This window comes from Varanus komodoensis, unplaced genomic scaffold (assembly GCF_004798865.1).
Source record: "Varanus komodoensis strain SLA01 unplaced genomic scaffold, ASM479886v1 scaffold22, whole genome shotgun sequence".
Classification (NCBI taxonomy): domain Eukaryota; kingdom Metazoa; phylum Chordata; class Lepidosauria; order Squamata; family Varanidae; genus Varanus; species Varanus komodoensis.
In genome coordinates, this window is record NW_025335606.1 from 4,804,441 (window position 1) to 4,829,559 (window position 25,119).

The window sequence follows — 25,119 nt, forward strand, 5'->3', positions numbered from 1 at the left end:
GGGTTTGGTTGATCGCCTATTTTCAGTGGGAGGGAGCCAAACTCGGTGGTGGAGTCGAGCTTTTCCTCCTCCTGAACACCAGAGAGGCACCTAATGTGAGAGATCACCTTTGCAATCTCTGATAGGGGAAGACCTCTCCCCCCAGAGATGGGACCCAAGCAGGTACAGGGGAAGGGGCCAGAATAAGCCCAACACGAGTTGCATTGTCCGTGCCTCCCAGGGATGCCTCTTCCCTGTCATAAAGTAGGGTTTAAGACGGATTCTCCTGTTTCCCATGGTTTTCCCGCAAGTAGTGCTTCCATACTTGGGCATCCATTGAAAGAAAAAAGCAAACGGCAAATGAGATGCAATGAGATGTAGCCCAGAAGAACCTTCCATAGGAGGTCAGAGCAGCATAACTTACTCACAGGTAGGAGGAGAGCAGGTTTTCAACAGCCGACTCGGAGGTTTCTGGTGGTGCACCCTACGTAGAGTTGCAACACATGATAAACATATGCATCCTGAATTATTCTCTGCATGCTATTTTACATTTATTTCATGCCAAAAATTGTACACAACACATGGATGACAAAAAAAAGATCTCTGCCCAGAGGCTTTGTAGCTATTCGCCGTTATCAATTCAATCTGCGGCCTTTACTAATGATTCCACGCTTTCCCCCCTCAGATGTGCAAGAAAGAAGCAGTCGTGAGTTAATACATTTCCATAACTGAAGCAAAGGAATCAAAAGCTTTATCAGCCTGGAGTATTAATAGAAAGATAAAGACTCAATGTATATTATTTCTGCTCTCTGCATAGATAAGGCAAACACACGCTTTAATGATAAATCAGCGTTAAACCTGGAATGGACTTGGATAAGATAACAAAGTCTAACCGAGGCTTTTAAAAAGTGTTTGGCATCGGCCTGAGTGTGCAATCCTCATTGAACTCAGTGAGTGAACATGCACGGGGTCAGGGTGTCGCTTAGGATGAAAACATGCATGCCAACCACCTTGTTCCAAGAAGGAGCCTTTGAGGGTTTCAGCCAGCCCTGCTGTTAGAAGCTGCTAGGGGTTCAAAGTGCCAATTCACCCTGGAGACTGGCGCTTGCTGCTGAACGACCGTCGCGCTGAAAGCAGTGCTTGTGTTTTCTGATGAAAGAATGTAGCTATTTTTAGACACTGGCAAGCTGTGCAGAAACAGCGTGTGCGGAAAAAGAGTTCCTTAGCCCCTTGCAGATTCCTCATCCCGGTTTCCCATGTCAGTGCAAGACAAGATGCTGGTGTCACAGGGTCCTGGATCACCTGAGGATCTTGCATGGGTTCCGGAGGCTCTCGTCTCTGGACCACTGCCCTACACATGTGCAGGGTGACAGAAATGAATGAGGCGGGAGAGGCTTCATGCAGAGATCTTAAAAGCCTGAATCAGGCTGGTATCTCTCGGAAATCTTATAATGGGAGTGTATCCGGGTTTCTTGAAGTCGGTCGCTGGGCCCAATGAAGTAGAAAGGAATGGCAAAACGTATTTAACCTCATTAGTTTCATCTAGGCTGACTCTGCATAATCCATCAGTGTTGGGATGCAATAGGAAAGAACCGTTTCCACACCTCATTTGCATAATAGACGGGATGAGAAATAAGTCGTAGGGAAAAGGAAGCGCCCTGAAGGGACTAAAGTTTATCATCATGCATAAGAGTTGTTTTAGATCATTGCATTAAATTTCCACTAACAAGATGACAAATTAAGTGTCTAAATGGCTGCATGAACCCACCACGAGAACTGCAAATAGGCCCGCTTGAGTTCAGCACAGGAAAGGAGCAATCGAGCAGCGGCTTGTCCGTGGCAGAAGGAGGCAGGAGATAAGAACAGCTCACCTCCCAGCATCCATGTGCCACCACGCCGTCCTTGGTGCCGCTTCTTTAAGGAGTAGGCCTCTGTTCTAATCTGATATTGGGCTTCGGCTTTATTAGTGAGGCGAGTGTATCGACTCTGTCACGCAGGCCTCGGGACATCCAGGAATTGATTATCCAGCGGCAATAACCGCTTTTTCTTTATTAGCTTGGGAGTTCATGGCTATCACTTCATCCAATTCCTAAGAGGCATCTCAAAGCGATCATTGTGGCATTAGTTCTTCTGGGTGTACTAAGAGAGATAAAGATCAGGAGATCTAGCTAATGATGGTTCTCCCTGCAACAAGGATAAGTGATGTTTTCATCACTGAGGAACACAGTATGAGCAAGGGAGCCACGACTAATTTGCATGTAATTAACATAATCTGCATAACACTTAATGATTATTTTCAGCTGCCAGACAACTGTCAGTCAACCCATTGCACTCAGTCTGCGGTACAGCATCCTTCCTTTTTAACATATTTTTTGGGGAAATAATATTCCATGCAAATATTAAACCAACACATGATAATCACGCATGCATCAAACACATCCGCCACCATTCAGCATGAAGAAATACAATGGGGTGTTAAATCATGCTTCTTAAATTATGGAGAGGGAGGGAAACTAAATCTGGACTCCTTTTGTACTTGTTCAGCTCCTTTAGCTATTGCCCCCCTCACCAAACGGATAAAAAGCAGGGCGATTGCTGGGCTGTAATATTTTGCCACCAAAGGCATAGAACTTAAGCAGGAAATGCTGCTGTTATGAACTTCCTGGGTGCTATGGCCGCAAATCAGGATGCGCATGTCGCTTCACTGGAAGTCATCATGCGTTGCATGAAACAGCTAGAAGTCTCTCATGCAACAGCTGAGAAATGGCTTTACGGGCCTTAAATAATCGCTCTTCAGACCTGCCACACAATCCTGTGCAAGCCATCTTCAGAATTGCGGCCCATTGAACTAATGGGGTTATTCTCTGGTAATTTGGTGTAATAGGTGGGCAGCTTGCAATCCTCAGATCGGTTTCCAAAGCCATTTTCAAGTACAGACCACTGGAACGAGAGTGCTGTCCTTTCTTTGGCAGCCCGTGGTGGGGAGAGGACTGGAAGGGGAGACTCGCCCACCCAGCTTTGGCTCTGGCCACACCTACAACTGGCTTTGTCCCAGCTCCCCAGCAGCGTGCAGTCCCTGAAGGATCTCCCCCTACAGAAAGTAACTCCTGGCAAGGGGAGGAAAACCAAAGGAACTGTGGCTGATACTGAAAATCCATAACTGGATTTCCTCATTGCTTAATTCTCACTTTTTCTGTCAGGCCTGTTCAAGTAGGCCTTGGAGATACAAGCGGGCCTCTTGAGTTGGGCACTATTTTATTGTGTTGATGTGTTTAAAATTGTGTGTGTCAATGTATTTTATTTCATTGTGGTTCTAATCAGTCTTTTCTTTCTCCATGAATACAAGCTGACTTTGGTACATTTTCTTGATGAAAAGGCAGGGTATCTACATAAGTAACTAAGAGCACAGTTAGGGATCTGTGAGAAATCCAGTGTGGGGGTGAAAATCCGACAGAAATCCGTAATTTGGCACCTTGGGTTCTGGTTTGTTAGTCCTGGGCTGACTCACCGCCATGAGAGTTGTGTCAGCTCCAAGACAGCCTGTGCTTGGTCTGTTCTTTTTTAAGTACGAAGAAAACTGCAAATCACAGTCCTCGTGCCAGTGGGAACTCAAAAACTGTTCAACTCTGGTATGATTCGTGCAAATGGCACCAGCACTCGATGCAGCTTTCCCCCCGGTTGGTGCAAAAAGTAACATTTTCCCATATTTGCTTAAGCACTTAAAGAAAGCAATGCATAATCCACAGCTTCTCTTAGAGACCAAAGTGGGCCAAAACCCCTCCAATCGGCCTAATTCCAGTCATCAACTCGGAAGGGGTCTTGAAGTCCAGCAAGTGCGAAGGAGCGAGGTGTCCCAGCATCAGCCGATCTCATGGGAGCCTAGCACTTGTTGGGTGTTCTGGAACTTTTCTCTGACTAAACGTGCATCAGATTGCCCCTTAAATACATAAACAAATACATGAAAGCAGCTATTCTGAAGGGGGGGGTGATAGGCAAGGAAGACCCTCCTTTTGATTAGAGGAAGTATGCTAGGAGATTGGTTATGTAACTGTTTCTCCTTGCATTGTCTACCTTGACTTGTCCGTTGGTTGTTCTGCACTTCAGTTCTCATTGGCCCCAGCCAGCATGACTGATGAGCTGGCTAATTGTATTTGCACAAAAAACATTTAGAGGGTACCAGGTTCAGAAAAACTGCTTTATTGTAAGTCCTCACTGCACCAAAGCTGCTATCAGTGCTCTTGCGGAAAGCGACAGCATGATACCAGTTCTGGATTTGGGAAGCAGCATGCGGAGAAGCATTTATGTATGTATGTATGTATGTATGTATGTATGTATGTATGTATGTTTATATGCCGTCCTATTCACACAAAAAGCCTCAGGACAGCTTACAAAATAAAATACAACGTTGTTGTTGTTGTTAGTAGCGAAGTCGTGTCCGACCCATCGCGACCCCATGGACAACATTCCTCCAGGCCTTCCTGTCCTCCACCACCCCCCAGAGTCCACCCAACCCCACACCGACTGCCCCAGTGACGCCATCCAGCCACCTCATCCTCTGCCCTCCCCTTCTTCTTTTGCCATCAATTGTTCCCAGCATTAGGCTCTTCTCCAGGGAGTCCTTCCTTCTCATTAGGTGGCCAAAGTATTTGAGTTTCATCTTCAGGATCTGGCCTTCAAAAGAGCAGTCAGGGTTGATCTCCTCTAGGACTGACCGGTTTGATCACTTTGCGGTCCAAGGGACTCTCAGGAGTCTCCTCCAGCAGCACAATTCAAAGGCCTCAATCCTTTTGCGCTCAGTCTTCCTTATGGTCCAGCTTTCACAGCCATACATTGCAAAAATATAACATAAATAAAATTCCCAACCCACACTGGCTGCAGTTAAAAAACATAGAAAAGACAATATTAAAACTTATTAAAATATCGCTGGAATAAAAAGGTCTTAACCTGGTGCTGAAAAACAAATAACGACAGTGCCAGGTGGACCTCTCTGGGGGGCATATTCCATAGGTGGGGCGCCACCGCAGAGAAGGCCCTCCTCCAGGTACTTTGCCTCCTGATGTCTTTCACGGAGGGTTCCCGGAGGAGGGCCTCTGCTGCCGATCTCGGGGCGGGAGGGCAAATACGGAAGAAGGTATACCTTCAGGTATCCAGGTCCCAAGCTGTTAAGGGCTTTATAGGTAATAACCAGCACCTTGAATTGAGCCCGGACTTTGATGGGAAGCCAGTGTAGCTGGTAGAGGACTGGTAGTTTGTTTGCCAAGAGAGCATGCATTTCCTTTCTGGTGTCTGCTTGTGTCTTAAGAGATGGGCTGTAATGTGTTTCTTTGTGGTGAATTGGATTCCATTCCTTTCCTTTTGGTTTAATGCTAATATTATTATTATTATTATTATTATTATTATTATTATTATTATTATTATTACATTTCTATGCCGCCCCTTGCCGAAACCTCGGGGCGGCTTACAACATGATAAAATACATTGAAATACAATAGTACATAATAAATTACCATTAAATATAAAAATACAAAAAAATACATTGATTTACAAATACAAAATTAAAATTATCAGTATAAAATAAAAATATAGGAGGAGAAAGAGAAGGAAGAAGAAGTTGCCCAGGCCAGATCATATGTTTTAACAATTGAAATGATGTTTAAATAAAAAGGTCTTTACCTGGCGCCGAAAAACCAGTAACGACGGTGCCAGGCGGACCTCTTTGGGGAGTGAATTCCATAGGTTGGGTGCCACCGCAGAGAAAGCCCTCCTCCGGGTACTTACTCTCCTAATTTCTTTCATGGAGGGTTCCCGGAGAAGGGACTCTCCCGCAGATCTCAAAGGGCGGTCGGGCATATACGGACGTAAGCGCTCATTCAGGTAGCCAGGACCCAAGCCGTTTAGGGCTTTGTAGGTCATAATCAACACCTTGAATTGGGCCCGGGCTTCAATGGGAAGCCAGTGAAGCTGATGGAGGACTGGAGTCATGTGAGCATAACGCCCCGTCCCCGTCAGCAACCTGGCAGCTCTATTTTGCACCAATTGAAGTGTTCGGACTGTCTTCAGGGGAAGCCCCACGTAAAGCGCATTACAGAAGTCTAGGCAGGAAGTCACCAGCGCGTGTGTCACCGTCGCCAGGCAGTCGTACTCCAGGTAGGGGCGCAGCTGATTAATCAGCCGAAGCTGAAGGAAGGCGTTCCTCGCTACCGCTGTCACCTGAGCTTCCAAAGAGAGCTCCGGGTCGAGGAGTACTCCTAAGCTGCGGACCTTATCCCTAAGAGGGAGTGTTGCACCATTCAGGACCAGGTCAAATCCACCCTCTCCGAAACCCGATCCGCCAACCAACAGGATGTTAATCGAGTTGCTATGTTAAACATTAACATGCTTACATCATAAATTACTGTTTTGTAAATGGAGTGTTTGCACCGCGATTGCCTCTATCCTCCTTGCAAGAGAATATTGTGAGACTATTATTAGAGTCTGCAAAACTTTCCATCGAAAGTTGTTGCCACCCAAGGCACCACAGGGAAAGCATACAGCTTTAATTCTCTCATTTTAGCCTTCCCTCACCTGGTACCCCACCCCCCCGGTGTGGTGGATTCCAATGCCCATCCTTCCCAGCCCGTACAGCCAATGGGAAGGATGGGTATTGCTATCTTTATCTGGAGAGGTCCAGATTGGGAAAGCTGTCCCAGTTTGGTGTATCCTTCATTGGGTTTATTTATGGCAGATCAACTGTGTTGGGCAGAGCAGACTTCTCCATCTCCTCAATCTCTCGCTCGCCTCTCCATCACCGGAAAAATGTTACATAGCAAGTCAGGAGAACCTGTTTCATGGGATGACCTGTGGAGAAGAAGATGGAAGCCCTTCTTGCGGGGCATGGATACAATCCCTGTAAGGTTAGGTGAGCAAGGATAGAGAAAGGGTTAGCTGATGCCGCACAGCTTCACTGTTCCTGTGAAACACGAAGCAACAAAACTCCACTTTGCCAACAGTTTCTGAATTCTACCTCCATTCTCGTTCGGACTAGAGTCCTCATCCAGTTAAAAGCTTTGTTTTTTTCTCAAGAAGATCCATGTGCCTTTCCAGGTGTATTTTTCCCCAATGGACCCATCAGTTTTGTGCGTCTTTGGAATGTATGTATTCCCGGTGATTAAAACAGGGTTGTTTTGATGCATTGTTCAAATGTACATTTTTCTCACTTACATTTGTCAAATGTAAGTGAGAAATGTAGACATTTATTATGTATTTATTTTATTTAAACAACTTATATGCCGCCTCATCACATGAGCCTCAGGGTGGCTTACGATCATAAAATCCCACATAAAATACCAAAAAAAAATTCATCAAATAAATAAAATACATAAAATAAAATAGTGGACACAACCTGGTCAATTTAAAATCAACAAATACACCATTAACAGTTAAAATAGCGTTTAAATAAAAAGGTCTCGGCCTGGTGCCGAAAAACAAATAACGACAGCACCAGGCGGACCTCACTGGGGAGTGCATTCCATAGGTTGGGCGCCACCGCAGAGAAAGCCCTCCTCCGGGTATTCACCCTCCTAATATCCTTTACGGAGGGCTCCCGGAGAAGGGCCTCTGCCTCTGATCTCGGGGCAGGAGGGCATATATGGACGCAGGCGCTCCTTTGGGGGTGTCTGTGAATCACATAACAAGCTGGGAAATGTGCGGACTTCAACTGCAGATTGCACCTGGTCCTTATTCAGTACAGAAGGGGCAAAATGGGTAAATCCAGACTGAAAACGAAGTGGGACCGTTTTGTTGTACATGGTGGACCTCTGTGCTTAACCATGCCGATTCGTCTGCCACCTTCCCTTCTTTCCGTGATGCTGCTGAACCTGCAGAAGATCAAAAGGATTATTCTCACTGCATTTTAAATTTTTAGCTATTTCAGAGTGATGGGGCATGAGATATGGGGTGGAGAGAGCATTACTTTAAGAAGAATTGCATCTCTTGCTTGCATTTATCAAATAGTAATTCTACTCTCACTTCTGGACTGTGAAGCCAACCATTGCTCTGTATGATACACTGAAGACTGTCCTTATTCCATCTTTCTTTCTTTACTACTTTTTTTGAACAGAGTTCATAGATACCATATTTCATCTTACTCTGTATTCAAGCTACGAATTTAAATGCAAATGCTGTCACTAAGCTAATGTTTTGAAGTGCATTATATTGCAAAGTGTTTACATGAATTAATGAGGTGTGTGGAACTCAAAAAAGCTTGGTCTCAGAGGGGAGCAGTTGAAGCAGGGGAGATGAGTGAATGCATCCAGGCAGCAAGGGAGAAGAGTAAAATGAAGTCTTTCTGAAGGAGTGGGAGACCTTCAGACAGCAGACAGTGGAGGTGCTGCAGGAACAAAACTTACAAACATGGAAGTATTGGAATATAATAGTATAAATAGATAAAGGGGTTTGGGGAAGGTCATGGAGGACTTAGAAGGGCAGCAATGGAGGAGGAGGAAGACAACAAAGAAGCAGCAGAAGACAAAGAAGAAGGCCTGTTAGCTTAAGTGTGTGGCCACTGGTTTTGCTGGCTGCCTTCCAAAATATCTCTTTTCGGGACAGCAGCCATGTGTTCACGGCACTTTCCCCACACTTCACGTAGGATGTCTGTCTGCACGCCGAGTTGGCTTATTCAGAACTTGTCAACAACCTGTCTTTGGCCCCGAGTTGTCCTTTCATGTTTGCCATACCACACACAGCATTCATTGCAACTGGAGTGGGTGGGTGTCAGCTCATCTGTGACCTCCGGTGCCTGCAGTCCGTCACTGCCTTCAGGATTTCTGATCGGGTTTGGCGTAATCTGTGTTCCGTTGTCCTAAGCAAGCTTTTGTGCTTCGGAAAGGAAGATGTGACTTGATGAGTCAGACTAAGTGCAGCTTAGTTGAGAATTAAAGCCCCAGGTGGCTCATCAGAAACCAGTGAAAGGTGCACACCTGCACCATGGGCAGCCTTCCTGCGCCCCCATCGGCATGCCAGTTCTCAACAAACTTTCAGAAGCCTGACACCTTTTTATAGGAATCTGCCTTACACCTGGCAGGACTGTTTGTCCTATAGCTTTGGGACATTGAACCTAAAGCCAAGTCTGACCTGCTCGGGAGCCCCGGTCTGGCCTCCAGGGAGACCCAAGCAAGTTACTTTCCCACCGACTGCTAATGCTGATTTCCAAGCTTTTGAATTTTTTCCCATTTCCCATGCCTTCCTTAAAGCGGCCAGCAGTACAAAACCATGGCTACGGCAATTGTTACCATATTTGCATTCCACGTTTTCCATGTTATAATGGCTTACGTGGTGTTTTCCTCTCTGATTTTTTTTTTTTACTCACAACAATCTTGTGAAGTGGAACTTAGGCTAAGAGTCAGTTCTGAGAGTGTCTGTTAAAGAACAGTTTATAAAAACTTCAAATAAATAAATGAAGTGGCCCTAACCACTAGGCTGTACTTGTGTTCTCTCTTTAAGTTAAAATATTCTGGTCTTTGGGGGCTTGTCGCTTTTGTCTTCTTCCCCATTCACTACCAGAATGTGATTCCTAACGTTTTTCCAAATTGACTCTAACGCTGAAAGAGGTCGACAACCTGATCTGTCCTGTACTGGTAACAGTTTGATCTGCCATCAAGTTGTTGTTGTTGTTGTTGTTGTTGTTGTTGTAAGTTGTGAAGTCATGTCCAACCCATCGCGACCCGATGGACAACATTCCTCCAGGCCTTCCTGTCCTCCACCATCCCCCGGAGGCCACTCAAGCTCACGCCAACTGCTTCAGTGACGCCATCCAGCCACCTCATCCTCTGCCATCCCTTTCTTCTTTTGCCACCAATTGTTCCCAGCATCAGGGTCTTCTCCAGGGAGTCCTTCCTTCTAATTAGGTGGCCAAAGTATTTGAGTTTCATCTTCAGGATCTGGCCTTCTCGAGCAGTTAGGGTTGATCTCCTCTTGGACGGACAGGTTTGATCTCTTTGCAGTCCAAGGGACTGGCAGGAGTCTCCTGCAGGACCACAATTCAAAGGCCGCAATTCTTCGGCGCTCAACCTTCCTTATGGTCCAACTCTCACAGCCTTACATTGCAACTGGGGAAACCATCGCCTTGACTATACGCACTTTTGTTGGCAGGGTGATGTCTCTGCTTTTTAGTATGCTGTCTAGATTTGCCATAGCTTTCCTGCCCAGGAGCAAGCGTCTCTTAATTTCTTGGCTGCAGTCCCCGTCTGCGGTGATCTTGGAGCCCAGGAAAATAAAATCTGCCACTACCTCCACTTCTTCCCCATCTCTTTGCCAGGAAGTGAGAGGACCGGATGCCATGATCTTGGTTTTCTTAATGTTGAGTTTCAAGCCAACTTTTGCGCTCTCCTCCTTCACCCACATCAAGAGGCTCTTTAGTTCCTCTTCACTTTCTGGCATTACTGCCATCAAGTACAGTCCACCAAATCTCTGCTTCTAAGAGGGTTGTGATTTGCATGTCTTTTTTTTAAAGCTGAGGATATTTACACTGAATACAACATCTCCATTCGATGTTTTGTGTACATTTGTGCAAATTGTATACATTTTCACACAGTGTGTATATTTGTGGAAACTGTGGAGCAGAGGCTCACATTTTGCACAAATCTGCAATAAATTGTGAGGAAAGTCAAGATGGCCAAGATGTGCCTGTGAATGGCATGAGAGAAGTAACATTAGATGCTGCAGCAATTCAACTCTGACATGTCAGTTCTGATTTACACAAGTTGCCATTTGCGCAAATTGGACTAGAGGTAATACACCTCTCATCTGCGCGAGTATTTCAAGCACTGTCACAGAAGCCAAAGCAACAACAACTTGGCCAACTATTAGTGGTATGGTTGGAAATGTGCCAAAAGCTATGAAGTTCAAACAGGAGTTTACTGGTTCCACACATCCTACCTAATGGTTGGCGTATTAATATTTGCCAGGCTTTCTTTCTCTCATTTCATCTGGTTACTTCTTAAATACGTCCCTAGCATACCACCATCTGGAGCTGAGCACCGAGGAAGGCATGGGTTTCCTTCATTTCCAAACGGGGCTGAGATAAATTAGAAACAAAAGTGAACTCTCGAGGCGCGGACTCCAGTGGCCCTGTGGAGAGCTAATGATGAGCTGAAGGGTGGACGAAGCATTCTTTGAAGTCGTTTGTCAAATTTGTAGCAGCTCCCCAGGAGAACGCTGTTTCTCCACAATCCGTGTGACCTTGCTAAGCTCAGCTAGGTGGCAACGGAGCACATCTGCACGGCCCAACTTCTTCAGAGGAAGCCAAATAAAAATATTGAAAGTATTGACTGCCCCCAAAGGCAGTAAGCAGCACTTTGGTCTTTGACCTTTGAAGCAGCCTAGGCAAGTCAATAAAATCTGGCTGCTAGCTTGGACCTGCCACTGTTTTTGAGTGGAGAGTAGTTTAACCTTGAACCAAGATCCAAGTAACCACGGCAACAGGATGTAGGCCTCAGCATCCAGGAATCGGGGATCCATAAATCAAGGGTCCCTAATGCATACACGGTGTGCAGGCAGAGATTTTCAGAGGATAAGTGGCTTGCGAGGGATTACCTTTGAAAAATGGATGGCTGCCTCTTGATCCGGTGAAGCGCGGTTTCGCAGAGGCCCGGGTTAAAGAGGGAGGGATGGAAACTGGGGGCTGGGTGTGTGTTTTTTATCAATAAAGGTCAAGAGGTTGCAGCTGCTGGTTTTCATAGAGCTTTTTATACAGGATCTTCAGCTTAATTATCAACAGATGTTGGTACCAGGAGGTGGTTAGTGTTGTGATATTCTGGATGTACAAGCTCTTTCTTTCTATCATGCACGTGCATATACACACCCATACACACAAGCAGATGTACACACACTATTTTTCCCATCTTTGAACTATTGGCACAACTCTGACCTGTTGCACATTTTTGCAGTTGGTCACTGTCTGCACACTCAGCTTTGTTATCTGAAGTTTGTGAAGGAAAAGGACCCATCTCAAGGCTCACAATCTGGGCTTTCAAATTCTGCAGAAGAAAACATAATGCAACCATATAGGAGAATACTTCCAAGTGGGAATGTGTGAGGAATCCAATAGGGAAGTGAAAATGTGAAGGATTTTCTCAGTTCAGTGCCACAGATTCCATTCTGCTATCCCCACAGGGGTGTTGACTTTATCAGACACAGAGACTTCATCTTTAACATAGGGTACAATCTGTGGTTGGTTGGTTGGTTGGTTGGTTGGTTGGTTGGTTGGTTGGTTGGTTTTTAAGCCTGAAGGTCTATGCAAAATTCAGCTCTCCGCTCGGTAAATCTGCAGAATTCTGGAGCAATGCCCCCAGTTTTGCACAAATCTGAAATTAACTCTCGGGAAATCCAGGGAAGCCAAGGTGGAGGGAGGGTGTGCTTCAGTCATAAGCCCAGGATGTTTCATACTCCGCATGTGAGTTGTTCCAAGAACCACGATAATTAGAATTTAACGGGTTGGGCCCAGTTTGTGCAAATGGCATCACAGGTGCAGAGTTCTCAGCTCCAAGCTTGCACGAGTAGTTGGAGCAATTTCACAGAAGCTAGGGGAGAACCCAGCAGCCCATTTTTTAGCCATTGGGTTGGAAGCATGTTGGAAGATAGTCAAGTTCTAATGTAACGAGTTTTAAAGTATTGCATAACTGTACTTAAAAATGAGTCTACGTACTGGTCTTAATCTTTCTATGTCCAAGACCTATACTTAACATCCGTCTTTGATACAGGGGCCCATTTTTAAATACTTACTGTAATGCTTTGGCCATCTCCCGCTCGCTGGTTCATGCAACCTCGCCCAGACTTTAACCCCAACTGCTAATGTGCAGATGGCACCCATTTTAGATTTCAACACCGCCAAACCTGCAGGAAAGCGTCAAAGAGAACTAAAAAGAAGATGCTATCTGTGCTGTGACCTAGAGGTGCATACCTGAATCTTTCTGCAGGGAGGGGAAGTTTCTCAAATACCTTTCAGTAAGCTTTGCCTAGTAGCCAGCCAAGTTCAGCTAGATAAGAAGCACCAAGATCCCATTTCATTGGGAGTCTGCCCAAATTATATAAGCAGTGGATAGAGGGGGTGGGGGGTTTGTCCAGTTTTAAAGCTTAGCACACACATGGTTAAGGGATGCTGAGTGCTGCCCGTGGTTTTATCTCCCTCACTTTGATTGATCTGCACGTGAATGTTAAGGTTCTTGACTTGCCTTTCCAGGTCCTGCACTGTGGTCTGACTTGAAACTACTCAGTTAGCTTCTGTGTTAACTCTCCTTGACATCCAGAACCTGTAAGCTGGCCACCAGTGGGAAGCACAATGTTTTGAAAGATCACTTTTTACTTTCATTTAAGCTGCTGTAGAATGTGGGATGTTGCCAATTTGTGTTCTTCAGTTGAAAAAGAAAGAGAATCCGTGGGGTTAGGGGATAAAGTGTAGTGCCAGAAAAACCTGCTCACAAATTCCTGTTCAGGCAGGAAGCAACTCTGGGTACCCATGAGCCAGGCACAGTATCTCGGCCCAACTTCACAACTGTTGTTAGGATCGCATAGAATATCTCCAAGGTCCACCACCCCAACTGCCTTGCAGAAAGTGTGGGATACAAAATGTTGGCACCAGAGGAAAACAGTAGGAAAAACTGGAGGAAATAAAGTGCAGAGCCTGTGCAAGGAAGCATTGCGTGAAGGGGGAATCAGCGGAGTCACGGGCTTACTGGGAACCTGTCCATTGGGCCGGGAATGTGTGGAGGACCTTGTCTTGGGATAAATGGTTGGACCCTGACGATATTCCCATCTGGTTTCATCCCTGGGATATATAGCAAAGTGCATGGAGGCACGTAGAAAAAAACACCAAATAGAGATGTGATTACAATCTTTCTTTATATTGTTTTAAAAATAGATTTGTGAGGCAATAATGTGTTGGCTGGGAATCAATGTTTATGTTATGTCCTGAGGCAAAATGACTGAAACCCAATAAAAGAATTCATAATCTTCACTGGTATCAAACCTGCATTATTAGAAACACATTTACAAGTGGGAAAAGCTGGGGTGCCTAGTTTTCCTTTGAAACACAGCAGGGCGTTTATTGGGCATTTCTGAGCAGTCCCATTCACCCAGTCATTACCATTATTTTTTTTTCCAGGAATTACCAATTCCCACCTAAAATCAGACCAGACCTCCCTTCACAATAAACATGAGGGATCAGCGTCATCCGTGACGACCCGTCAGAAACCAGCCACTCTTGATGGCATTGCCATGTCCTCAGCCCCAGGATTCTCCCTCTTACCTTCAACAGCAGCCGTGTCGGAAGCAGGTAACTGATCGGCCATTAAATGCTTTGCAGAATTGCCGGAAGCATCGCTCATTCCGTGCCTGCCAGGGGTGCTTTGTTTCCCATTCTCCCCCACCTCCGCAAGAATAGAGCCAAGATTCAGGATACACGGAATCCCCTAGTGCAGTCCATACATGCAGCCCTTCCCTGTCCCCATGCAGCGAGCTCAGGGACAAAAACTTGGTCCAAACACAAGTGGGTATTAAATTCCAAGGTCATGAATATTCAGCTGGACCACAGTCATTACTATCCAATAGCGGGAGCTCCCTGAGTGGCTCTCTGCAATCCATCTGTGCGGTCCAATATGCAATCTTGCAGATGCGATAAAATACAGCACAAAATGCCAATATGCCAAGTTTCAGCCCCTTCAAACAATTTCAGTGAAGACCAATCTCATTAAAACAATTGGCACGTCCCAGTGGTTGCCAGAGAACACCTGGAAGAGCGCAGTCTGACTCTGGCACCAAAAAGATGGCAGTGTGGGTGCCAGGCACGCTTGTGTGGGGAGTTCATTCCAGCACTGGGGGCCACCACTAGAAGTCCCTCTTCCCTAGACCCTCCCTTGCAGGTGGCAGACAATAAATGGGTGATTGCAGTTACCCTCATATAGGCTGACTCAAGTGCATTTTCAGTGCAGGACCAAGAAGTCACATTTCTAGATAGCCTAGCAATTGTCCTGGAACTGTTGGACAGACGAAACAGGGAGGAAGGCACCCAAGACTTAATCCTAAGTGGTACATAGAAACAGAGCGAGTCAGAAGGGGCCTCCCGGGCCATCTAGTCTGACCCCTAGCTCCAGCCAGCTCTGCTCACGACATGCCCACCATGTGCATGTCCAGCCTATCCTTGAACACCCGCACCGATGGGGCCTCAACCACCTCCCGGGGAAGCCCATTCCATACTCAAGGGGTCCGAACTGTCAGGAAGTACTTCCTGGCATCGAAATTGAGCCTTCCCTGAGCTTGGCTCCATTGGAATGCGTCCATTGGAACACATACCCATAATCTTCTAAGAAACGTTAAGGTCACAGAACCAGTTCAAAGTAGCAGCCATGGTGTTAGCCATGTAATTTCTGTGGATGAGTCAAATCGCCAGGGAAGTTCAGCGCAGGCACATTTGACGTCAGAAGAGGTATAGTCTAAAACGGAGGGGACTAGTAAAAAGGGCAATGAAAAGGACGATCCAGAGAAAGCTACTGACACACCCATAAAACCAGTAGAGTTTGCCCGACGGCCCCTTGTCACTGAAAAAACCCTCGACACAAAAGCAGGAGGCAAATAGGCCCACCAAAGAAGGGGAATTTTGCGCCGCATTGGATCTTTCCCTTTTCCGGGTGATTTTCACGGCTGAAGGGCACAGTGGCTCTTCCGCTGTGCGGTCCCTCAGGAGCTAAAAACGACCGGAGGTTCCATTGTCTTTTGTCTCCCTTACCTCCTTTCTCATACTATTTGGACAGTTAGCTTAAACAGCGGCTTGGGTCTCTCCGCCCCCACCTGTGCATGACTGAAAAGCATGACTAGAAAGGGTATTTCATGCATATTTGCGGGGGGGGGGGCTCTGGGGGCCGATTCCCACAACCTCACGGAATTCCACTCTAAGGGCCTCCCAAACGTGGGGGAGGGGTGGCACGTGCGGAGCAGCGCCTCTGAAACACTGATTCTCAGCCACCCAGTAATACTGAAATCCCTGTACCCATCTTCACGTTCCTCCAGGCCGGGAGTGGGCAAACTATCGCGCTGGTAGACCTCTGGGTAGCTTGTACGTGATCTCCAGCTGTGAGCAGAGCCAGGAGGTAAATCAGTCGCAGTACAATTCTGCCATGGCTGGTGCCAGTTCCCCCTCTCTCAGCCTCCGTATTCCACATCTGTAATAGCAACGCTCACTGGAGCGGCTGAGGAGGCGTTAGTCATATGGAGAATCCCTGAAGAATGGGCAGCAACGCTACTCCGGCCGCCATTTAGTGCCCGGCTCCAGTCAGGAGGAGGAATTGTAGGGAGAAACAAAATAGGTCCCGCAAGAAAACAGCATCTGGCAAACAGCAATAGGTACAACTTAGAGTTCCATCCAGTCAGAGGCTGCAAGGCCAGAACCTGTCCCCCTTCCAGAGCCTTCCTCCCCACCCCTTTCTGTGCAGACAAGGAAGGTGTAACAACAGAGGTGTGAATTACACCTTACAGGCATTTCTAGCTTGCTTACCTTGCTGTGGTTCTGGACAGGTGGGAAGAAGCTTTCCTCATCCACCATCCCACCTCCTTCCCCTCATCTCTGCCCCTCTTCCAAGGCCACAATCCCCACTCCAAACTCTCCCACTTCCAGCACCGGGTTATAGCGAATACACCCTTGGAAGGGCAGGGAGTCCGCACCAACATATGGTACCTATATAATTTTTCCAGGGATCCCAGGATTCCTCTCTTTGTTACTTTTTAAATCTGGGGGCAGAAAAAAGGGACCCTTCTTTATACAACAGATAGTATTTAAATACAGTTAAATATTAATAAGTAGAACTCTTAAAATCATATTTAAACAAAACAGCTGTAAAAAGAAAGCAAGGTACTCGGTGCTGCAAAAGTTCCTACTGCTTAAGAAGATTATGCTGAAGGCTATTAAGAAATGGGAACAGGATCTCATTGCTACAGTCTTACTGATTTTATTTAATTAATTTGGCCAGTATACTAAGGTCATAGCAACAGCAAGTTTATACGCATACAACATAAATGTCCATTTTTCTATGACTGCCTGCCCTTATAACAAATAATTCTGAAATAGCTTCAGTTATCTATTTTCTGTGCAGTGCCCCATCTTCTCACCATTATTCCTAATCTGCAACCCCAGCAAATCTTTTTATTAGCGGGCGTTAATCGTATCTCAACAGCTCTTTTGCGGGCCAGTGTGACAATTCCAGTTGATTGTGAACTCAATCATGATTGTTTCCTCCCCATTGCAGCCAGCTCACCGCTCAAAAAACGATTCAAGCGCTGTGAAATCGAAGCAATCCAGTGTGAGGTGCGCAAAATGTGCAACTACACCAAGATTCTCTCCACAAAGAAGAACTTGGATCACGTGAACAAAATCCTGAAAGCCAAGCGGCTGCAGAGACAATCAAAGACGGGCAATAACTTTGTCAAGAAGAAGCGAGGGCGTCCCCGGAAGCAGCCCCTCTCTTTTGATGAAGACTCCAGAGACCAAATGCCAGTTTTGGAAAAATGTGTTGACCTGCCTTGCAAACGAGGTCAAAGATTCACTCTGAATCCTGTAATGTTGGAACAAGCATCAAGTCAAGATACAATTGCTGCCACCATTGAGGCTGTTATCCATATGGCCCGAGAGACCTCCGAGCCACCCGCTCCGCCGCCGCCTCCTTTACGGACAGTGAGGGTCGGGAAAAGGAAAAACAAATCGCAGCAGCATCCTGAGGAAGAGGAGGATGACGTGAAGGTGAAAAGGCACCGGAAGACTCGAGGGAGTGAAAGCGAATCCCTTCCCTAGGAGCACGCCTGGCCGACGAGAGGGCCCCGCTGGATGGGTCGCGCTCTGGGGCCGATGGACCGGAGCGCTCCGTTGGGCAGGTCTGCTCCATACCTTGTACAGCATCAGACTTGCTGTGTAGTCAGTAGCACATCAGCCATTAAGAATTCAGACAGGAATGACCAGTAATGATGATGATGATAATTACAACAGTGACAAATCATTGGCAATAGCCCTTGGGTTAAGTGTGGTGGAGGGGATGCAGAGGCAGATCGTAAGGCCGAGTGAAGGCATCTCTTTTGCAGAGCTTCTCTGAACAAAAGCCAGCATTTTTCTTGTGTCTCAGAAAGGAAAGGGGTTCACACCAAGTCTCTTGAGCATCACCCATGGCAGGATTAACCGTATCCCTCCTAGGCAAGTCAGCAGCTTTCTTAACGGGGGCCCCTGCTCCTTTGCAAGAGATACGTGGCCAGGAGAAATTCACCAGCAGCTACTTTTCCAGTTGCCGCTGTTGCAGGAAAGGAAAAATTGCACTTACCAGATTCCTCCTGGCCAGGCAGACATTAAGGAACGTGGGCCTCTTCCAAGAACACAGTTGACAATCCTTGGACTTCCACTTCAAAAATAACACAAATTCCCCAACTGTGCTCTTGGTTTTATTTGTTTTGAAAATACTATTTATCAAGTTCGGATTTATTTGGTTTGAAACTTTGGGGCAACATGGATCCCAAGTGACCTGAATCGCTAACTCCAAATCTGACAGTCCCCCGTCCGCCACCACCCTTGTCAATATTTTGTCCGATGCAAAAAGTAAGTATAGCAAAATAGCTTAGTATTTCACAGGACAACAAAGCCCAGCTTTTCTTTTAAAGGTTTTCCCATGAAGTAACTGGGTGTTCCCATTGATGATAGAAGCAAGGGTTCCCAATAGCCTAGTCTATTTGGGGAACAGAAGATTATTTGAAACATATCAGCAAAGATCAGAGGAAATACAGGGAAGAAGTGAATCAGACAGGATGCAAGCCTACAAAATATTTGCTGTCCAAGGCAAGTCAGTGGAAAACTTAGGGACAGTTTTTTGTGTGTGTCCAAGCAGTGGAGCAATGCCATGACTTGGTTTTTTATATGGAAAACAGTAGCAGTTGGTTGAAATAGAAACCATGCTGAAAGTAAAAGGAGCAGAAGAAATATGTCATTTCATGAAAGGCATTTCCTAAATTAACATGAAAGAGGAATAAGTGTTCTTATCTAAAATTATAATAATCTAGATGTTCAAAGGGTATTAATAATGTTGTATTAATACCGCATTGGACATGGCTTTTTTTCCAAGATGTGGTTGCCTTAATAAACTGAAAAATAATTTTGGTTTTTTTTCTTTTGTACATAATGTAATTATTAAAAAGGAGGGAAAAATCAGTCTGCATGGAGGATGTGCGTGACAAATCATCTCTTTAAATTGTCAGTTCAGATTCAAGTGTACTTTTATCCACCAAGATTTTTTAAAGTTCTGAGGCAACTTAGCGTAGTCAAATCTAGAAATTATCATCATAATTTTGCTTTCAAAGTGAAAAAGCAAAACTATTCCGATAAAATGCAAACATTTTTCGAGAAAGTATTATATCGTTGCAGCAATGATACTTTCTTTAAAAAATAAGTTGCTGAAATTTAAAACAGTCCTTTCCTTTCCCTTATCAATCTTATTGTGGTAGAAAGATCTTAACCTGGCATAGCTGTGACCATTTTGTGGTCATGCGGAGAAACAGTGGTTCAGTGATAATCAAGATAATTGTAGTCTGAATTCAGAAAAAAATACATATGTTAGCAATATTTGAAATAAGATGCAGAAGCTTTTTTAAAGCTTTTCCTTGCCTCTGCTATTTGCAGCTTTCCTGTGACTTTTTTGCAACTTAGGTTTAAGCCTGTTTTTGTGTTACATGTAGTCAGTCTCATCGCCAGTATGGGAAGATGAAACTCTTCACACATGTGTGACGCAACGTTCCACAAACAGTTGACTGGCTTGCGTGTCACGCTAAGCCTCTCTCCAGTGGATGGACAACCCAACTCAGCTTCTTCAGAGTCAGCAGGTTTTATTCTCCTTCCCAGCAGCCCTTCCCAGCACAGCCTGTCTTGTCTCCCCCTTAGTGGTCCAGTTGCTACCGCTTTTCATTCCCTCCTATTTTGGGGGAGTTTATTTTGAGCTTTAAAAAATGCTTATTTGAAGACCCTTTTTTGCACCTGATTTTTAAAAATTTGTCGTCAATTTTCTCAGTGCACATGTAAGGGCTAATCCGCTCTGTGTAGTCTTGCCCAGTCAATTTCATTGTCAGTTTCTGCTGTCAAAAAGAAGACGACTCTCTATTTACTTTCCAGCTATTTTGAGCACTGCTGACCCATCTGAGTGCCCAGCCGTCAGTCAAACATAGCTACAAAAGGGGCGGAGGGAGTAGAATGAAAAGTGCACCCAAAAAGTGCAGGATTACAACCTTCTCAACGTTTAAGGCTGGAGTGACCGCTCCCAAAAGGGGCGACACTACACCCTCACCCCGTGGTTCCGTGGTGCATCCAGCCAAACTCTGAACAATGCACACATTGAAAGGCTGGGAAGGAAATTGGAGGGGGAATTTAAGCAGCTGCAGTAACAGTCAAGTTTCTTAGATGCGCAAATGCCCCCTCTGTTTTCTCTTACTATTACATTTTTGCATTAATATCACCTTCAATTTTGGCCTCAAAAATCAAGTTATCAAGGCTGAGAAATGAGTGTTAGTTTTTCCTGCCATTTTGTCATTGATAGAAGGGCCATGACGGGCAAGATCACGAAAGTGGGCGGTAGAGGCAGTTGCGGCCCTTGTCACGTGGCTCTGTAGCCATTCCCCACAACCCACAATAAAATGGCCCTGCTGGGTTTGGACAGCACAAGAAGCCATCATAGGCAAGAACAACCCATAAACAAGCCATGTTCTTGAAAATATATGTCAAGTGCTCCTCGGAAATTCTGCTGTGTTCAGATGACGCAGCTACTCGCTGCAGCTGCTTATACCAGGGTTGGTGTGTTATGTGGCCTAGAATATAGCAGAGCTTCCAGGTGTGGCCTTCCTCTGTGCTCATTTTGAATGCCGTAAGTATACCAGAAACAGGATTCCATGACATGCATCTGCATAGGATCGCAGAGTTTGAAGGATCCATGTAAGCTATTGAGTGCAGCCCCAGTTTAAGTCTCAGAATCTTGTTTAAAACATCCCTGGCAGATGGGTCTTCAGTCAGTGCTTTAGATCCCACCATCCTCCCGAAGTAGCTGGTTCCATTGTCTGACTGCTGTGAACACCAGGGAATTTTTCTGGATGTTCAGCCAAAATATACCTTGTGTCCTACAGCCTTGCCTAGTAGAGAACAGTTCCCAGCTCTTTTCTGAAAAGCGCTAACATATCCCCCACCCAGTCTTGTCTTCTCTTCTCAAGTCTGTTCCATCAAATGAATGTGGGGTGCTTAGAACCCTCATTTGTCGAGTTGCACTGGCAGACTCCAATCCACTGACAGGTTTCTGAGACCCACCCCAAACTTTATGGTATTATTATTAATTACATTTCTTTACCACCTGTGGCCAATGCTCTCTGGATAGTTCACCACTTTAAGTCACCCCTCCAGATTTCAACCAGGCCTGACCCTGCTTAGCTTCCAAGATTAGGCAGGGTGATGAGCAGAATGAGGAACTTGAGGCTATACAGAAGCTATGGTATGGGAGCCCCTTTAGTGTGATCTAGCATCACATGAAAACAGAAACCACATGAGTCAAGCCCATACTTTCTGCTGCTCTGCACTCTAGGTCTCATGTCCACCCAAGATTGCAAAGCCCCTTTTTCTATCCAGCTCTCACAGGCTTTATCACAAAGTCTTGCATTCAGTTCTAACAAGGATGAGACCATACCTGTGTTTCTGGGTTTCTAATTTCAGAGAACGCCATGTATAGCACAGTTGGTTGATGGTGTGGTCCAGACCAGAATAGACAGTTAAGGAGTCCTCCTCTCAAGGTGTGTGTCCTGCTGTGATAAACCCAGTAGATTTATCAAACCCTTGCTAGGTGGAGCCACCATTTGACTTGACAGCTACACCTGTCTGTTTTATAGGCAGAGACTGGTCTCAATCCATTGGATATCTTCTGAGTGATTCCTTGATCCTAACACTGAAAGGCACCGATATCTCTGAATGCAAATAGTAATTCTCAAAATAGGAACCTCTTGGCACCCCTGAAAGATTTAATACAGAGAAGAATTTGAGATACAGGTGAATATTGTCTTCTGATTCTCACCACCAACACCAAAACTTTTTAAGTCAGATTTGGTCCTTTCAGCATCACTGTAGTGGACAACTTAACTCCCATCACTTTGGCACATGTTGGCAACACTCGTGCCCATGAGCAGCTGTCACAGGGCCAGCGCACGGTTTGGATGGTTTTGGTGCTTGTCAGCAAAGGCTTGCTATGATGTTGCAGAGGATGGACATTTTATCACTGTCAGCCACTGGATATATCTTTTCTCAAAATATATCCGTAAAATATTTTGCATTCACACTCAGAACTGCAAGCAGGTGTTTTACAGAGATGCAAAGCCGGATGCCACTTCATGCTGGGTGAAAAGGAGGCAGCCGTGGCCACTGCAGGGCAGGCAAAGCTGTTCCGCCATGTTTTCCACGCGCCATTCTTCCACCAGGAAGCGATCCAAGACCTTCCTTCCCTAAAATGGGAGTTAGCACCTCAAAGAATACGGAAGCTGAAATTCTGGGTAGCCCTACCTGGGGGTAAGTCCCACTGAACCCAGTGGGGCTGACTTCTGAGTCCCTTGCATGCGATGGGACTGAAAGGGTCTGATGAAACCTTCGAGCTGATTTGCACTGGCAAATCATGTTAGCAACATCCTTAGGTTATTTCGGTCTACACTTGCCATGTAAGACCTGAGCTGCAAAAGCTTCACCATATTCAATGTCTTATTTATGTTTTAAAGCAAGAGAGGAAGCCATGACCGGTTTCCATCAGATATGCAGCTGGGCTTTGAGCCGTAGCTCCCAAATTCCACAGCAACCCCACCCCCCACCCCAGAAGGCATTCCGGGGCAACCTTTTCCCCCAAAACCTGCCAGCAGACATCCAAGGAGAGCAAGGGGGTGCTGACGTCTACGTTTGGCTAATGACCAGCGAATTCAGATTTTGGCTCAGATGGCAAACTTAGGAAGGACAGTCCGTACAAGAGCAAGGCAAGGCGGCTCAGTGGCAGCTTGACTGCACTTTGTGTACTTTGTCAGTGCCACATAAAAGTCACAGGCAGAAGACACATAAGAAAGAATGTGCTGCGTGCAGATTAAGGATTTTTAATATTGAGATTCAAGGCTGCACGGTGCTACACCATCTTTGAATAAGACGGATTTTTTTAAAAAATCAATTCCATCTCCTTGATGATCCAATTCAGGCAATGTTTAAATTCCCCAAATTCATTCCTCACTACCAAGCATGTTTAAAACATACCTAAGATGATGTGCAGGTATCTGGCCCTGTGCCATTTCTGCATCTAGAGTAAAGTCCTTTTAAAGGCACACAGATGAAAATGTTAATGGGAATAAACACTTCAGATGTCCATGGTGATGTTCAGTGTGCAGAAAGCCCTCACTGGATCAGGGCAATCATGCTCCTAGAATGCATTAATGTACCAGTGTTAATGCTTAACAAATTATACAGTCATTTCAAAATGCTTCTGGTATTTCTTTTGGGATAGAAGAGGAAAGAGTCGGTCCTTACAGAAATCAGTCTCAGTGAAAAGGCTAGTTGGCTGTGCAAACCAAAATGTTGAACCATTCAAGCGTCGGCATCAGTGATAGGACACAAGATGCAATGTTGGTCCAAGAGCAGTCCCACTCCTGTATGCGATTTCTGTTGTTGGCCATGTCACCCTAAAGTCCACCCACTACCTGCTTTTTGTTTCCCGAATAAATTTCAACAGAGCCAATATACCGTATATTTTTCAGAGCTCTGTATTGTGGTAAGGACATGCTTCCTTCCGTTCCCAGTGCAACCTTTTCCCAGAATGAGGCCTCGTTCTAACAGAGAGAGAGTAATATTCAGCTTAGACGTGTCACCCGTCCACAGCATGGACATGCAACCAGGACTGATTGACATCCCAGTCCTAAAAATCATATATATTTGCCCATCCTCTGAGCACTGTCCTAAGCTTTGCTTGACGCGGGTGTCACCTCTGCGTTTCCTTCATTCAAGCGGTTCAGTCGCTAGCACAGCAAGTCTTAGGATTGGGTTTGTTCATCAGAAATACATTTCTCCTGAGGAAACAGATTCGAGGTTTCCATGAAATGCCTGTCTATTTAATAACGAAGAAGATGCCACTTAGAAGCCTCCCTCCTGCCCCTTTCAGATGGAGAGAAAGAGAGAGAGAGAGAGGAAGAAAGGAAAGGTGATGCTGATTTTGTCAACTTGGGAAAGAAATGGTACCAGCCCATGTTGATCGGTTTATTTTTTTTTAAATTGCTGTTTCTTAAATAATAATACTAAATGCACACAAAGTGTTAAATATGTATATAATGTATTTCAAAAATTTAAAAAAAATCCTACAAAAATGAACGGGGCACAAGATTGTTCTCTAATTCGTGCTGGCTACTTTTTAGTTTCTATTCATAAGTGGTTTTTAAAAGCCTTTTTTAATGTGTAATTTGCATGTTCTACTTTGATTGTATGTAAACATATTTTAGAGCAAAAATGTATTTGTATTTTATTGAATATAGAGGCAAGACAAAAAAAACTTGTACATTTGTTTGAAATGTTCTTTTTGTAACAGTTTTTATTCATGAAGCATTTTTGTACATTAAAAAAATGGATACGGACTTGCTGTTATTCGAGGGTTAGGTACATCTGGCATGCTAAAATGTCATGCTTTTTCATGATTTTAGATGTTGGTTTTTAAACATTTTTTTCTAAAAGGAAGCTCCAGTCTTTTCGCTACCAAATCAGGTTAGCACAGTATAGAGCACTTAACTATTAAAAAAACCAGAAAAAAGAAAAAAAAAGTTAATCCTATTCATATGTTATTCATTGTGTGAAATTAAAGGAATTCAAATCAGTCTACCATGAGTTGTGAATTCTTTTGTCTTATTTTCCATCTGGTTCACATCACTGAGGAGTTTAATAGCTCTGGGGATACAAATACACACTCTCACCAGTTCTCTTTTGTGGTCATGGATAAATCTGGCATGTAGTTCCTTTTTCTTTTCTTTGTATTCTTTTTTATGGCCCTTAAAATGAAAGCTTTTTTTTAAGGTAGAGTAAGCCATCTTCTGCAAGGGCATGGCAAAGTGGCA

General features: G+C 45.1%; 1 protein-coding gene across 1 annotated transcript in view; it reads left to right on the forward strand.

The window, feature by feature from the left end:
- SETBP1 (SET binding protein 1) overlaps window positions 1-24,889 on the forward strand; it is a 278,530-nt gene extending 253,641 nt beyond the window's left edge. The window contains exons 4-5 of the mRNA XM_044431478.1: window positions 14,117-14,287; window positions 17,250-24,889. Of these exons, the coding sequence (XP_044287413.1) occupies window positions 14,117-14,287; window positions 17,250-17,791 (713 nt within the window). The 3' untranslated portion in view covers window positions 17,792-24,889. The remainder of the gene's footprint in view (window positions 1-14,116; window positions 14,288-17,249) is intronic.
- The last annotated feature ends 230 nt before the right edge of the window (window positions 24,890-25,119 follow it).